General features: G+C 38.2%; 1 protein-coding gene across 3 annotated transcripts; it reads left to right on the top strand.

Annotated features, from left to right (window-relative positions):
- The first annotated feature begins 1,597 nt into the window (after positions 1-1,597).
- chrna3 (cholinergic receptor, nicotinic, alpha 3) lies at positions 1,598-11,464 on the top strand. 3 transcript variants are annotated; one of them, XM_012868185.3, is made up of 6 exons: positions 1,598-1,786; positions 2,136-2,275; positions 5,602-5,646; positions 8,440-8,549; positions 9,833-11,021; positions 11,128-11,464. In XM_012868185.3, exons 1-6 carry the CDS (start codon positions 1,726-1,728, stop codon positions 11,254-11,256), a joined length of 1,674 nt encoding a protein of 557 aa, XP_012723639.2. In that variant the 5' UTR covers positions 1,598-1,725; the 3' UTR covers positions 11,257-11,464. The 3 variants fall into 3 exon arrangements, with proteins under 3 accessions (XP_012723639.2, XP_012723638.2, XP_021174998.2); XM_012868184.3 differs by lacking the exon at positions 1,598-1,786 and having other exon boundaries at positions 1,904-2,275; XM_021319323.2 differs by lacking the exons at positions 1,598-1,786; positions 2,136-2,275; positions 5,602-5,646 and adding an exon at positions 5,984-6,027.
- The last annotated feature ends 2,056 nt before the right edge of the window (positions 11,465-13,520 follow it).

Genomic DNA, 13,520 nt, shown 5'->3' on the forward strand with positions numbered 1-13,520 from the left:
GAGATAGAAAGGATGCCTTCCAACCTTAAAGACTTGGAGATCATCACCGAAAGGAAATCATCTAAGTAAATTACCAGTGAAAACATCTAAAGGGCTCCTCGGAGATTATGAGAAGCTATTGTCTTTTGAGAGATACCCGTCTCATTTCTTATCAGATTGAAATTTAGAAATTTAAATCTGCCAGGAGAATTAATCTTTTAGGCTTAGTTCAATTCTCTTTTGTCATTAAAGAAAACAAACAAATTAAAAAAAATATTACACTGCAGTTAGATTTGTAAAATGTTTAACGTCTCTCTACCAGTTTTGCACCTTTAGAGCTTGAAATTTCGCCACAGTTTTCTTTGCAAACCAGTTATAAATTCAGTCAGGTTAGATATAGAGCATCTGTGATCAGATTTCCATGCATTCTTACACACAAGGATACCTTAATCGAAACAAATCCAGTCTAAGTCTCGTGCCTTTTGGAGCATCTAACAGGTTCTCCTCCAGGACTGTCCTGTTCCTAACCGTCCATCTTCTCATCAACGCTGACCAGCTTTACTGTCCCTGCTGAAGAAAGGCGTCCCCGCAGCATGATGCTGCCGACCCCTGAAACGATAATTTCAAGGGGTGAAATTGTAATTTCCCCTGCAATATAATTGTGATTTGTGTTTTCTTTCACAAATCAAAGCTAAAATGAAAATCCACATCGAAGACCCCGCCAGCATCCAATTCAGCCACAGAACTAAGTCAGTTACATTGTCATGTCATGATGAATGTGTGAAAAGAAACCTTTTTCTAATGAATTTCCAATTTCTCAGAATAACCTGCTTATTTTCAACAAGGATTACGCCTTACACAGAATTAAATTGTGTAAGATCTTTAGTTAACTTTTAATTGCTGGATAAGAGGTGATGCCGTTGGGTTCTAGCACCTGTTCCTTTTTATACGACACAAGCCATCGTTTGTCCACATCTACAAGTACATAATTTTTCTCCACCTGAAGTAGTTAAAATGACAATTCTGTCCTTGGAAAAAATTAATTTATCTTCCAAGGACCTTTGAGTGGGTTAGATTTCACCTGAGGCAAACAAGGATCTTCCCTGTCTTCCCTTAAATAGAGGACAGCTACAAAGCTGGTAAAAAAAAATTAAATTTAGTGATTAAAAGAGAATAAAAAAACAAACAACATTACCGTGACTTTGAAATAAAGCATCACAATTAGTGTGAATGAAAAAAATAAATTATTTAATTAAAGATAAATCTGTTACACTGAAGGCTGTCCAAACCCCAGTGACGCAGAGGTTCGTGATTTAATATAATTAATAATAAATGTTTGTGAGAGGGAAACCCAAGCGAACACCTCCTGGTCTGCTGACAGCATAAAGGATTTGCGTTGCTGAACCCAGTGGCGGCTCGGTAATTAGCGTATTGTCTTACAGGAATTATCTTTTTTTTTTTTGTTGTTTTACCTGCTTGTTTCTCATACAACAAAACTCCTGCCCTGATTCCACACCTCCTGTGGTGTGATCTGATACGGTAGCTGCAGGTTGCACATCTGTTTGGTTCCTCTCGGTGACTGGCTGTGTGTTTCAGTGTGCCGCTGCCCCCCCCCCCCCCTCCCCCTGTTCTCTGGTTGTGTCTCAAGCTGCACACTCGCTTTCACTCTTTCTCCCTCCGTCTGCGCCGTGGAGCTCTGCTGCCGTTGACCCCAGATTCATCTGCCCTCTGTCAGTTTCCCTTAGGATGGACAGCAGATTTTGCTTCGTACTTCCTAGTTGTTTGTTCATTCTGTATCTTTTGTCAGGTAAGTTATCTTTTGTCAAATTATTTGTCGCTTACTTGTTGCATTGTCTTTATTTCTGGTAGTATGTTGGCTTAATTCTTCATATAGCATTTCTGTATAAAAACGGCAGCTTTAATTTAAAAAACTGAACGTGCACAAATTTGAAAACTTTCCATTTTAACCAAGAAGATTATTTAACATAGTTGCTATTCTTTGATTGACTTGTAATGGTGTCAGCAGATAACAGTTGCATGGGTAAAATAGCTAAAATGTAAGGAAATATGTTTGTGTTAAATGCACAAATTGGATTTCCGCCATGTGGAAAATCCTGCAGTCACTGATCCATATCTGACAATCTGCTCCGGTGCAGGAGGCACATGTTCAGAAGCAGAGCACAGGCTCTTCTCAGTGATATTCTCCAACTACAATCAGTACATACGGCCGGTGGAAAATGTGTCTGATCCGGTCATTGTGCAGTTTGAGGTGTCCATGTCGCAGCTGGTCAAAGTGGTAAGTAACCAAAAAGCCTTTTCATTTTTCTTTCTTTCTTTTTTTTTTTTTGCACACCCTATGGCCCCTGTTATTTATGGGGCACAGCAGACATAAATCACCCCGGTAAATAGACATGACCAGACCACAGAAAAGGGAAGAAAAGGGATGTACAGAATACAGGAAATCAGAAATTAGATAAAGAAAAAATACCTTTTTTTCTCAGATCAAAATAGCCATGTGTCAATTTGTAAGCTTCTGTTAATCAGACACAACTGGTATACAGTCTGAGATACCCTCAACAGTCCATGCCAGATCACAGCAGCCACCCGCTTATCCACCTGAGGAAAGCAACAGACGAAGACAGGGTCAGATTGGCTGTCTCACTGAGACGAGATGGGGAATGTCAGGTATCTGAGGAGCACTCAGTTAAGGCGGTTCTTCACTCTGTCACTGCCTTTTCTGATGAGCATCTCATTGTTGGGTTTTAGTGTTGGGTTTATTGATTACAGACCCTTATGTTGGACTGATCCAAGTAGGAGGGGCCAAGTATTTTGTTGTGAGCCTTTTGATGTTCCCTCAATCAACAGGTGGTTAACATTGCCACAGATTCTTAACTGGATGTAGGTTTTGACTTTGACGTGACCATTCTAACAAATGAAGAACACATTGATTAAAAGCATTCAATTGTAGCTCCAGGTTAATGTTTCGAGTTGATGTCTTGTCAAGTTTTTGCAACCTTTCCAGTGCATCTTCTATGGAGTTTCAAACATCTCCCCATCAACTTTGACTAGCTTCTAAATTCTAACTGAAGATCAGCATTCCCACAGCATGATTCTGCCACCACCATATTTCACAGTGGGGATGGTGTGTTGAGGATGATGATTTTTTTTTTTGTTTTTTTGTCATGATTTGTGGTTTTGAAGCAAGACCCAAGTGCTGCCAGGAAAATTGGATGAACACGAAGATATTCAACAAATAACTAATTATGGACATTTACAAGGACAAACAACCAATATATATATATATATACATATATATATATATATATATATATATATATATATATATATATATATATATATATATATATATATAAAATTAAGACAAAGAGCATACACAGAGTTATAGACAGGGCAATTGGGAGAGTGACTGGTGAAACTAGGCAGGGTAACAGGAGGATTCAGTGAGGAACAATGACTAACACAGAGATTATATGCTGAGGGAGGTGAGGAGAATGACATAGGATGGTGATATGTTAGTCAGCAGACGATATGGAGCAGCTGAAGCTGAATGTAAGCAGAAGAGCTGGAGGAGGGAGACTAATTCACACAAAGGAGCTGAACTAATACACAAATAATACTTATTTTAGGGAGAAGGACAAATATTAACCTAGTCAAATAAACTGGAATACCAAGCAACTAGAACACTGGGATAAACTAAAAAACTAAGCACAGGGGAACAACTGTTATGGCAACTTCCAGAGATAAAATGAACACAGAGAATGGAACAAGGTACGTCAAGACCGTATAGGTCAAAATAATCCACATAGAGAGGACAAGACAAACACAAATGAAAACCTAAACCCAGGGATCATGACAGATTTAGTCTCATCTGACCCGAGTTCTTTCAATTTTGTGTTTACTCTGTCCCCTGCATGGCTTGCGGAAAACTGCAAACAGTATACTTCTTATGGTTTTCTTTTAACTATGGCTTTCTTCTCACCTCATTTCTGTTAACACCACGTTTGTTGCACGCAAGGCTAATACATGAGGGTCTTTGTAGCTCCTGCAGAGTTACCGTGGACCTCATGGCTGTTTTTCTGATTAATAACCGTGTTTTGCCGTACTCTGGACAAAATCAGATGATGAATTGGATGAAGCTGGATGATGGATCGTTGACGAAAGGTTGGGAGATTGTTTTGTAAACCAACACTGCTTTCAATTTCACCTTTTATCCTTGATCTGTCTGCTGTATTCCTTAGTTTTCATGATGCTGTACGTTCAATGAGGTTCTCAAGAAAAAAACAAAACAAAAATACCTTCAGAGACCTGCTGTGTTTTGAAAGAAAATAAATTAAAAACGGGTTTATTATATTTACTAATTAAGTGCCCAATGGAGCCAATTCAATGCATTGGATCTCATTAGGGTTATCAGATTACAGGGAGTTAAATACACATTTACATTTCAGTTTTCAGATGTCTGTTTGTAAAAAAAAAAAAAAAAAAAAAAAAAAAAAGAAGAAAAGTAACCCCACAATAATGCACCACTTTGTGGTGGTCTATTGAATGAAAACCTAATAAAATATATTAGAGTTTGTGATTGTAATGTAACAAAATGTGATAGAGACAGGGATACGCATGTTTCTGCAGAGCATAGTATTGGTAAAAGAAAAGAAAAATAGAATCTGATGCTATCCTGCTCATCTCAATCTGTTTTCCTTGCCCACTATCTCAGCAAAGCATCATTGAGTTAAATAAGTATGACGGACCTATTGGGTTCAAGAGATTCATCCTAATTCTGAAAGCAATCCCTGATGATGTGTCCAGGTGCATGAAGATGTTAAAAAAAAACACATTTAACGGAGAGAGCCACTGAGATTCAGGCGCTGATGGATGGCTGCTTTCATTCAGCAACACCTGCTGCTCCCAAGCTCGCCACGATTGGTATTGGTTTGCCCACACCAATTACAACGCGCCTGTATGAGTTCATTTAGACCATCAATAGCTCATCACCGAGTCATCATGCTACCATTAGGGATCAGGCTCACCCACTGTGTGTGCTTTCTTACTAAATGCCTTTCTGTGAGGGCAAAAGCTTACTGACCTAATCGTGCAATAATTACTGATAATAGAGGAATGATCACAGATAATGGTTAGGCTGTCTGGTAACTCGCGCTCACCCCGACCCCTTTGAGCTCCTCTGGGTAGTACATGGTAACACGAATGGTTAATGCTATGCTATGATTGGTTCATTCATGGTCTAAGTCACACATAAATCTGACTCAAGCAACTTTTTTTCCCCCCTACACTCCTTATCTCTCTGCTCCAGCTTAGTTAGAATAAAAGTTAAATCTGGATCCATACCTCGTGACTTCAGCTGTCGTGTATGTTATGCATGAAGCTCATAGGACTCAGGTGCATCTCTCCGAATTGTAATTTTTGGGATTTATCAAAGCCTGACCTTGAGGAAAGCACACAAACAACCGTCAGGGTTGAGTTTCACCATCACACCTGACAGCATGGTTTACTGCAGTGTTTACTAAAAACATTAACGGTTGTATGCTGCTTTTATTCTGTGCTTTTGCATTGATGTCTTTATAATACAGTATTCTGTCCTATTCTCAGGATGAAGTCAACCAGATAATGGAAACCAATCTGTGGCTCAGACATGTAAGTTTCTGGTCTATGAGTTTAAAACTAAGCCCTGAGCTAAAACACCGCCTACGTATCCAGCTTGCTGTTTGACGTGATTCTTTGGGGGTGATTGATAGACTGGGAAAGTAGTTGAGATTGTCTGGTAATGTGCTGGATTAGTTCTGATCTTGTTTTGCAGACTTTGTGTCATTAGGAAAATAAATCTTAAAGAACAGTCACACACAATGTTCATCCAGGCTCAATTTAATGTAATATCTATTTGCTTCAATTAGCTTTGATAATCTAATACTACAATATCACCTATTATGCTGATGACACTTGACCTTATATTTCAGTGTCATAAATGAAGGAAGTTCTTTACAGCCACTAAGTCAGAGTGTCAAGAACATCAATGCGGTATGTATTTCCTGAAACCTAAAGCAAAAAAGGCAGACGTCCATACTTTGGTCCCAAAATAATGAAAGGTTAGATATCAGTAATGAACTACAGCCAGTGAGACAAAAAGCACAGGGTATGCTGTATAGCCTGCAGAATTAAAATGTAAATATCCACGTAAAGTGCATCACTAAATCAGCCAACTACAATCTTAAATACAATGCCAGAATAAAGGGGTTTCCTGTCAATACAGCACATAAAAAAACTGGTGCATGCTTTGGTTTTTGGTAAGCTAGAGTATTGGAATGCTCTCTTTACAGGTCTTTGCATTGAATTAGCCAGGCAGTAGTAGATCATTCAAAATGCTGCTGCCAGAGTCCTGACCACCATAAGAAAAATAAAACATAATTATCAATATCAGTCCTTAACACACAGCTTGTAAAACAATTGAGAATAAAATATAGTACCTTGTCTATGAGGCATTGAATGGATTTGGACCTGAGCACATCTCAGAAGTTGCTCTTCAGGTAGGATCCATGTAGATCCCTGAGGTAAGCGGAGAGATCCCCCAGGACCAGAACTGAACAAGGTAGGACAGAGTTTAGTGTTTCATGTCATTCAGAAACAGGTTGTTATAGGCACAAACTGTTGACTCATTTAAACCAGGACTGAAAACTTTGTTTATTGCTGCTTAACTATGAAGCTCAAAGATTACCTCATATACTCAATTCTTATCAAGTTGCAAATATGTATTTTGGTTAAAATGATCTTGTCATGTTTTTTTTTCTTTATATAGTATGTTTTATCTTGCTTAATGCGCCTTGTTGGATTAATAAAGAATTTTTGAATATAAATTCAACATGAACTGAATTTACAGTGATGCTATAATTTTACTTTTATTCTTTTAAATAATATTTTGTTTTATTGTAACTTTATGTACCCTTGTTCCTCTGGTTTCTGTAAAGCCCTCGCAAAACTCGCCTTGCCCCATGGTGCCTAGACTGAGACAATGAATTATTTATGGGGGGGGGGGGGGGGCTGTTTAAATACATTGATCCATTTGATCTTTATTAAAATGGAAAAACAAATCAACGTCAACTTGATGCACTTAGTTTGAACACTTAATTTTATAATGTTCTTGAAATAATTTGACCACAGCTTGTAATTCTTAACAGCGAGGGTTTCAAATGTAGTTTTAGTGACCAAAAACATAGAGCTTCTTCGTCAAATTAAACAGAAAGAACAAAACCTTAAAGAAAACCTTTGTATTCCCTAACTACATAAAGCAAAGCTAAAAAAAAAAAAAAGTTTAATCTTTAGTGTCGACATGTTGGATAGCTCCCCCCCCCCCCCTGCATTAAACTTCTCCTGCTATGATGCACATCGCTGTGAACCAAGTGAAATAGACCAAAGCGGGTCTCTTGGTCACATTTTAAAAGCGCTTCTCAAACACAAATTTACTCTAGAGGCACTTTTTAAAAATGGTTTTAACTCGAAATACTGTATGGTTTTATTAAAGCTGGAATTGTTTTTCTTCCCTCAGTCTCAAATGCATGTTTTACACTAACTATAGGGAAAACACAAATCCCTCCCAATCAGACAAAGGTCCCCTGCTGCCCATCCCAGTTTTAATATGCACAGTACCTTTGTGCAGTGTTGTGATGAAATGAACTATTTACAACACTCTGAAGTCGCTTTATTGTTGTGGCATCATGATGAGTGTCACGGGGTTCACTGAGCGAGAAGAGGGTTCAGAGACCCCATAACAAAAAAAAGTCTATAAAACACATAATAAATACAAATACAACAGCTTAAGCTCTGTTTATATACCACAGATTCTATAAGAGGATGCCAATTAAAACCAATCAGAAACTATAATCACTTGTGGGAAACAAGTGCTAACGTCTCACATTGATATTCTGTTTTCTTGTGTCTAAAAAAGATCCAGTTTGCTCTAAATGAAAAGCTTGGTTCATTTGTCAGCATCAGTCTGAGACAGTGGTTTCACTCTACTGTGACGGCTGCCTGGCATTGTGCAACAGAACAGGCTGCATATGTTCTCCCAGGGGAAGCATCCACGGGATCCCCTGTTGTATACAGACGGTTTGTATTTCTGTGTGTTAACCTACTTGTCCAATAAAGCAGATTCTGACTCTGATTTCCCCTGCCGCCAATTTCTGCTTCGGAGCATCTGCAGAAAGATGAGGGGTTTCTGCACAAACCCATCAATCTTGAGGTGGTTAGATGTTTTCAGTTTGATTGGATTAACGTGACAAATTACCGAATGTGAACAAAAATATCAGGGAGACGAACGCAAGTAAATGGTGTTCACTTAAATTCACTTTGACGTGTTTCTCAAAGCTGTTGCAAGTGTTTGTCTGTTATTTTGATGCTGCTCTTTGAAAATAAAGGAATAATTGTGTCATTTGCCAGATTTGGAACGACTATAAACTCAAATGGGATCCTAAAGATTTTGGTGGCGTAGAGTTCATCCGAGTACCGTCAAACCGAATTTGGAAACCAGACATTGTTCTTTACAATAAGTAAGTGGAAGAGCCAATTTCAAATCTTACTTGATATTTATTTTGGTGCATCTTCCTGACAGGGATGATACCTCCAAAATAAGTATTGGACATGTCAACATTGTGTCGGTAATTATATTTTCTAAGAGGTCACCGGAGTGAAATTCACATCAGATGTTGGGATCAACCCAATGGATCCACACCTACAAATAAATCTAAACACATGTTATGTGGAAGGACACTTGGAATAAGTATTGACAATGCTCACTAAAAGTTATTTAATATTTACAGCAGTAAAAAAAAAAGCTCTTTTTGGTAACAACTTTAAAATCTCCCACCCAGGTGTGATTTTGGCTCATTTTCTTTTTAAATTGTTTATTAAATCCTGAGGGCTCTGGGGTCTCTTCTACGCACTTGGATCTTTAGATCTTTCTAAGGCATTTCAATTTGTGTGGTAAGTTTGTGGTGATTTGTAGGGCTATTCCTCCTCCAAACATGGAGGGTACAATGAAATCCAAAGACCTAATTTAGCCAAACTAAATTCTCCCATTACGTTACTGGCTTGCCAAATGTTTTTGCGGCAAAAATTAAATGGGCTCCAACATACTTTTTCTTCTGTGATGAGGTGTTGCGTGGTGTGCAGACAGGCCATGGCAGTTCAATGCATCACTCATTGGCAGATTTATGGTGCTCTTCCTTTTGCAAATTATCATAATACCCAACAATGCCCGCTTGATCAGTAAGAAATTTAAAAATTTACCATTTCAATTGAAAATGCCATAAGATTGTAAAAGTCTTCAGAGAGCTCTTTGCTTGTGACCATCATGAGATGCTTCTGAGAAATGTTTTTATGGGCCATCAGCTGGGTGGTAACGATTTATTTGCACTGATAAGGAGGAGGATTGCTATCTGAATACTAACAGATTTCAGCTGTTTTTTTGTTTGTTTGTTTCATGCCTGTTTGAACCTCCTTTTCTCCATGTGTTCAATACTTAGTTCTTGTGTCTTTCCATTTTTTGCACAAAATGGTTCTGATTGAGCATTGCTTGTGTTATGACAGACATGTGGTGTGAAATTCATGTCAGTAGCCTCTTTAGAAGTCCCTTTACTAAGAAAACTGGTGATCTTAACACATTTCCCCCAACTGTACATGAGTCGATATTTCTAATTTCGTTTGCAAGTTTTTAATGAGACCTACAATTCTATTTTTATTTGTATTATTATATTACCAAGTCAATACTTCATAAACGTGTTTAACCCGCCACTGTCCATTCTCATGAGCTTAACTCTTATGTTGTTAACAGCGCTGTCGGAGATTTCCAGGTTGACGACAAAACAAAAGCTCTGCTTCGCTACAACGGTGACGTCACTTGGATCCCTCCGGCCATATTCAAAAGCTCCTGTAAGATCGACGTCACATATTTCCCCTTCGACTACCAAAACTGCACCATGAAGTTTGGCTCCTGGACCTACGACAAGGCCAAGATTGACCTGGTGCTGATCGGTTCGACTATCAACCTCAAGGACTTCTGGGAGACTGGCGAGTGGATAATCATTGACGCGCCTGGCTACAAGCACGACATTAAGTACAACTGCTGCGAGGAGATCTACACCGATATCACTTACTCTTTGTACATCCGCCGCTTGCCTCTTTTCTACACCATCAACATGATAATCCCCTGCCTCCTCATCTCCTTCCTGACGGTGCTCGTCTTCTACCTGCCTTCGGACTGTGGCGAGAAAGTCACGCTGTGCATCTCCGTCCTGCTATCGTTGACCGTCTTCCTTCTCGTCATCACGGAAACCATTCCCTCCACCTCGCTTGTCATACCGTTGATCGGCGAGTATCTCCTCTTCACCATGATTTTCATCACCCTCTCCATTGTCATTACCGTTTTCGTTTTGAACGTCCACTACCGCACTCCCAAGACGCACACCATGCCCCGCTGGGTGCGCCGCGTCTTTCTGGGACTGCTGCCCAGAGTGATGTTCATGACCAGGCCGGAGAGGGAAGCGGAGAAGGTGACGGTGGCGGGCAGCGTCGAGGCAATGCAGCCGAGAACCTGCGCGGTTCACCCTTCGGGCACCCTGCAAAAGCAGCACAAGCCCCAGGCCTTGGCGTCCAGCGTGGTGTCGAGCCTGACGAGCCGCCAGCGGCTTTTCAACAACACGGAGCTCTCTAACCTGAACAACCTGAGCGAAGACTTGGGCAAGGGCGTCCTGTGCTGCGAAGGCCGCTGTAACTGCTGCTGCCAGAAGAGATCCGGCAGACTGCCGTCAGACGCTGCGGGAGGGTGTGGTGGACTGGGCAGCCTTGGGGCCCTGGCTGGAGGCACTGGTGTCGGCGTCAGACAGGACAGTCACTGCTCCAGTTCGGAGTCTCTGGATGGAGGCGTTTTGTCCCTTCTGCCTCTGTCTCCTGAGGTGCGAGAGGCGATTGAAAGCGTTAAATACATAGCAGAGAACATGAGACTTCAGAATGAGGCAAAAGAGGTAGAGCGTTGTCGAATTTGCTTGGAAACATTTCTCAGAGAACTCTCTTCTGAAGCTGAACACTTACCATGTTTTTTTATTTTTTTTTATTTGAATGCTCCCACAGGTTCAAGATGACTGGAAGTACGTTGCCATGGTTATCGACAGGATCTTCCTCTGGGTTTTTGTCCTTGTCTGTATCCTGGGGACAGCTGGCCTCTTCCTCCAGCCTCTATTACTCGGGGAGGATATTTGATTGAATTTAAGAAAACTATTACTCCAGACTGCTGAATTGCACACAGCTCTCATATATAGGACTGTGGCCTCTGTCTGAGAAGTGGAAAAACAAAAGACACAAAGACATGGAGTAAAAAAAAAAAGTTCTAAGATTTAATGTTTTCTGCTTTGCTTTTTATTTGAAAAATCTTTCTTGAATATATGGCAAATAAATCTGTGACACGGTGTATGAGTTTGGTTTTCTTCAACCTGCAACTGATCTCGCAAAAAAATATAATGATGATATCATCAAATTTGGAAGGATTAGCCATAAGGACACACGTTAGTAAATATCAGTGAACTAGTAAATGTAAAGCAGGCGGTGGTTTTTAAGCCATTGCGTGCATCTGGTTCAGGTGAGCTGATGCAAATATTCACAACCTGCTAGACATTATGATGCAGGTTTTTAATTGCTTACATGTTTCACTGTAGTGAAACTTTTGGTGTGATGTAAAAACTCTATTAGAACTTTCTATGTCCATTTTCCTTAGATTGTGTTTTATCATAATATATTTTTTTCATTGAAATTTGCAAATGAAGAAATAGTTTAGTATTTAAGTTAGTGTTTAGTTCATGTAATATTAATTAAGTCACATCTTAACATATTACATTTCCTTCTTTCACAGTCGAAAAGGTGTCAATAGAAGCACATTACAACGCCTGTTAGATACTACTTGTATTGATACTACTACGTTGCTACTTATACAATTTAGTTTTGTTATTGCAAAACAAATAAAATAGAAACAAGAGTTACCTTATTAGAAAACAGAAAATAGGCCAACATATATATATATATATATATATATATATATATATATATATATATATATATATATGTTTTGCAAAGCCTGCAATGTCCCAGGTTAAATAATTGCTCTTCATCTTTATATTTATTTAAACTAGGTATTGTGTGTATTTCTCTAAAATTATGTTGTTCTTTTTTTTTTCTACTTAGCTTACATGCATCTGTTAAATGTTTCCATTCTGGAGAAGGAAATGCACATTATCTTAAAAGTTGTCCTCACATGTGCCATTTTTATACACGGTTCAATTTTTTTTTATAACTATGCTTCTAGTTTCATCATAGTTAAATCTTTTTTTGCTTTTAAAATCATTTGTGCTGTTTCGAAATGAATCACATCCAGAAGTATTTAAACTTTTTATTGCTTTATTATTTACTTGTATGGTCTTTATAGCAAGCTTTACTAATCAACATTTACTCTTTAATGCTATTTAACTTTCACTGTACAAATTTTAAAATATTAGTAAACAGTGGCGGTTTTAGCCAGAATGTTCCCCCAGATGTGCCTCTCCTTCTTTCCAGAGTAAAGAAATTGTTATAGTTGATACAGAAAATCACTAAGAAAAAAGGCATCTTAAAACTAGACCAGAATCCGTTAAATCAACTATCAAGTTGATTTAATATTTTCTTACAGCACTTATGTTGTGCAGAATACATGGAAACACCCATTCTCCACTGACTGGACACTTTAATAAGCAATAGAAAATGTGCTAGGGGTAAAACTAACATAAGTATTTTTTGCGTGTTGATGCTGCCCTCAGACACAGCTGGGTAAAAAAAAAAAAAACATACCACCTACATATAAAGCCAAAACTGTGGGCAAATTCAGTTGGAAAAATAGGTTGTAATAAAAAAAGACTACTATGGATAATTCTGTTAATTAATTATGGACATTTTCTTCAGTTTTTTCTTGGGATGCTGCACTGACTCCACAATTTTAATATCAGGATAGAGATAATATGAGAGATGCATTTTGTAAAATCTAATCATGTCACAACGTATAGTGAGTAATTCTCACTAATCTTCTGTTTGAATATGTCATGTAAAGAAAACAAAGACGAAGGAAAACGATTTGTAGCAATTAAAATAAACAATATAATAATAATAATAATAATAATAATAATAATAATAATAATAATAATAATAATAATAATAATAATAATAATAACAATTTGACTATAACATTTTTCCTTTATTTCTTTATTATGTTCTTTAATGAAAATGAAAAACATGAAAAGCTGTAAAAGTTACATTTTAAACATGTTTAGGCTTACTGATAAACTAGAAAAATTTGTCACACTCTGTTTACTGTCATTCAGACAATGCAACATGAAAGAACCACATTTTGTTTTATGGTTTTTAAAAGGTGCACACAAAAAACTTGAATTAAATTCACAAAAAGATTCAAATTCCAACAACAATAGGAACAAAATGCGATGAAA

Source organism: Fundulus heteroclitus, chromosome 4 (assembly GCF_011125445.2).
Source record: "Fundulus heteroclitus isolate FHET01 chromosome 4, MU-UCD_Fhet_4.1, whole genome shotgun sequence".
Taxonomy (NCBI): Eukaryota; Metazoa; Chordata; class Actinopteri; order Cyprinodontiformes; family Fundulidae; genus Fundulus; species Fundulus heteroclitus.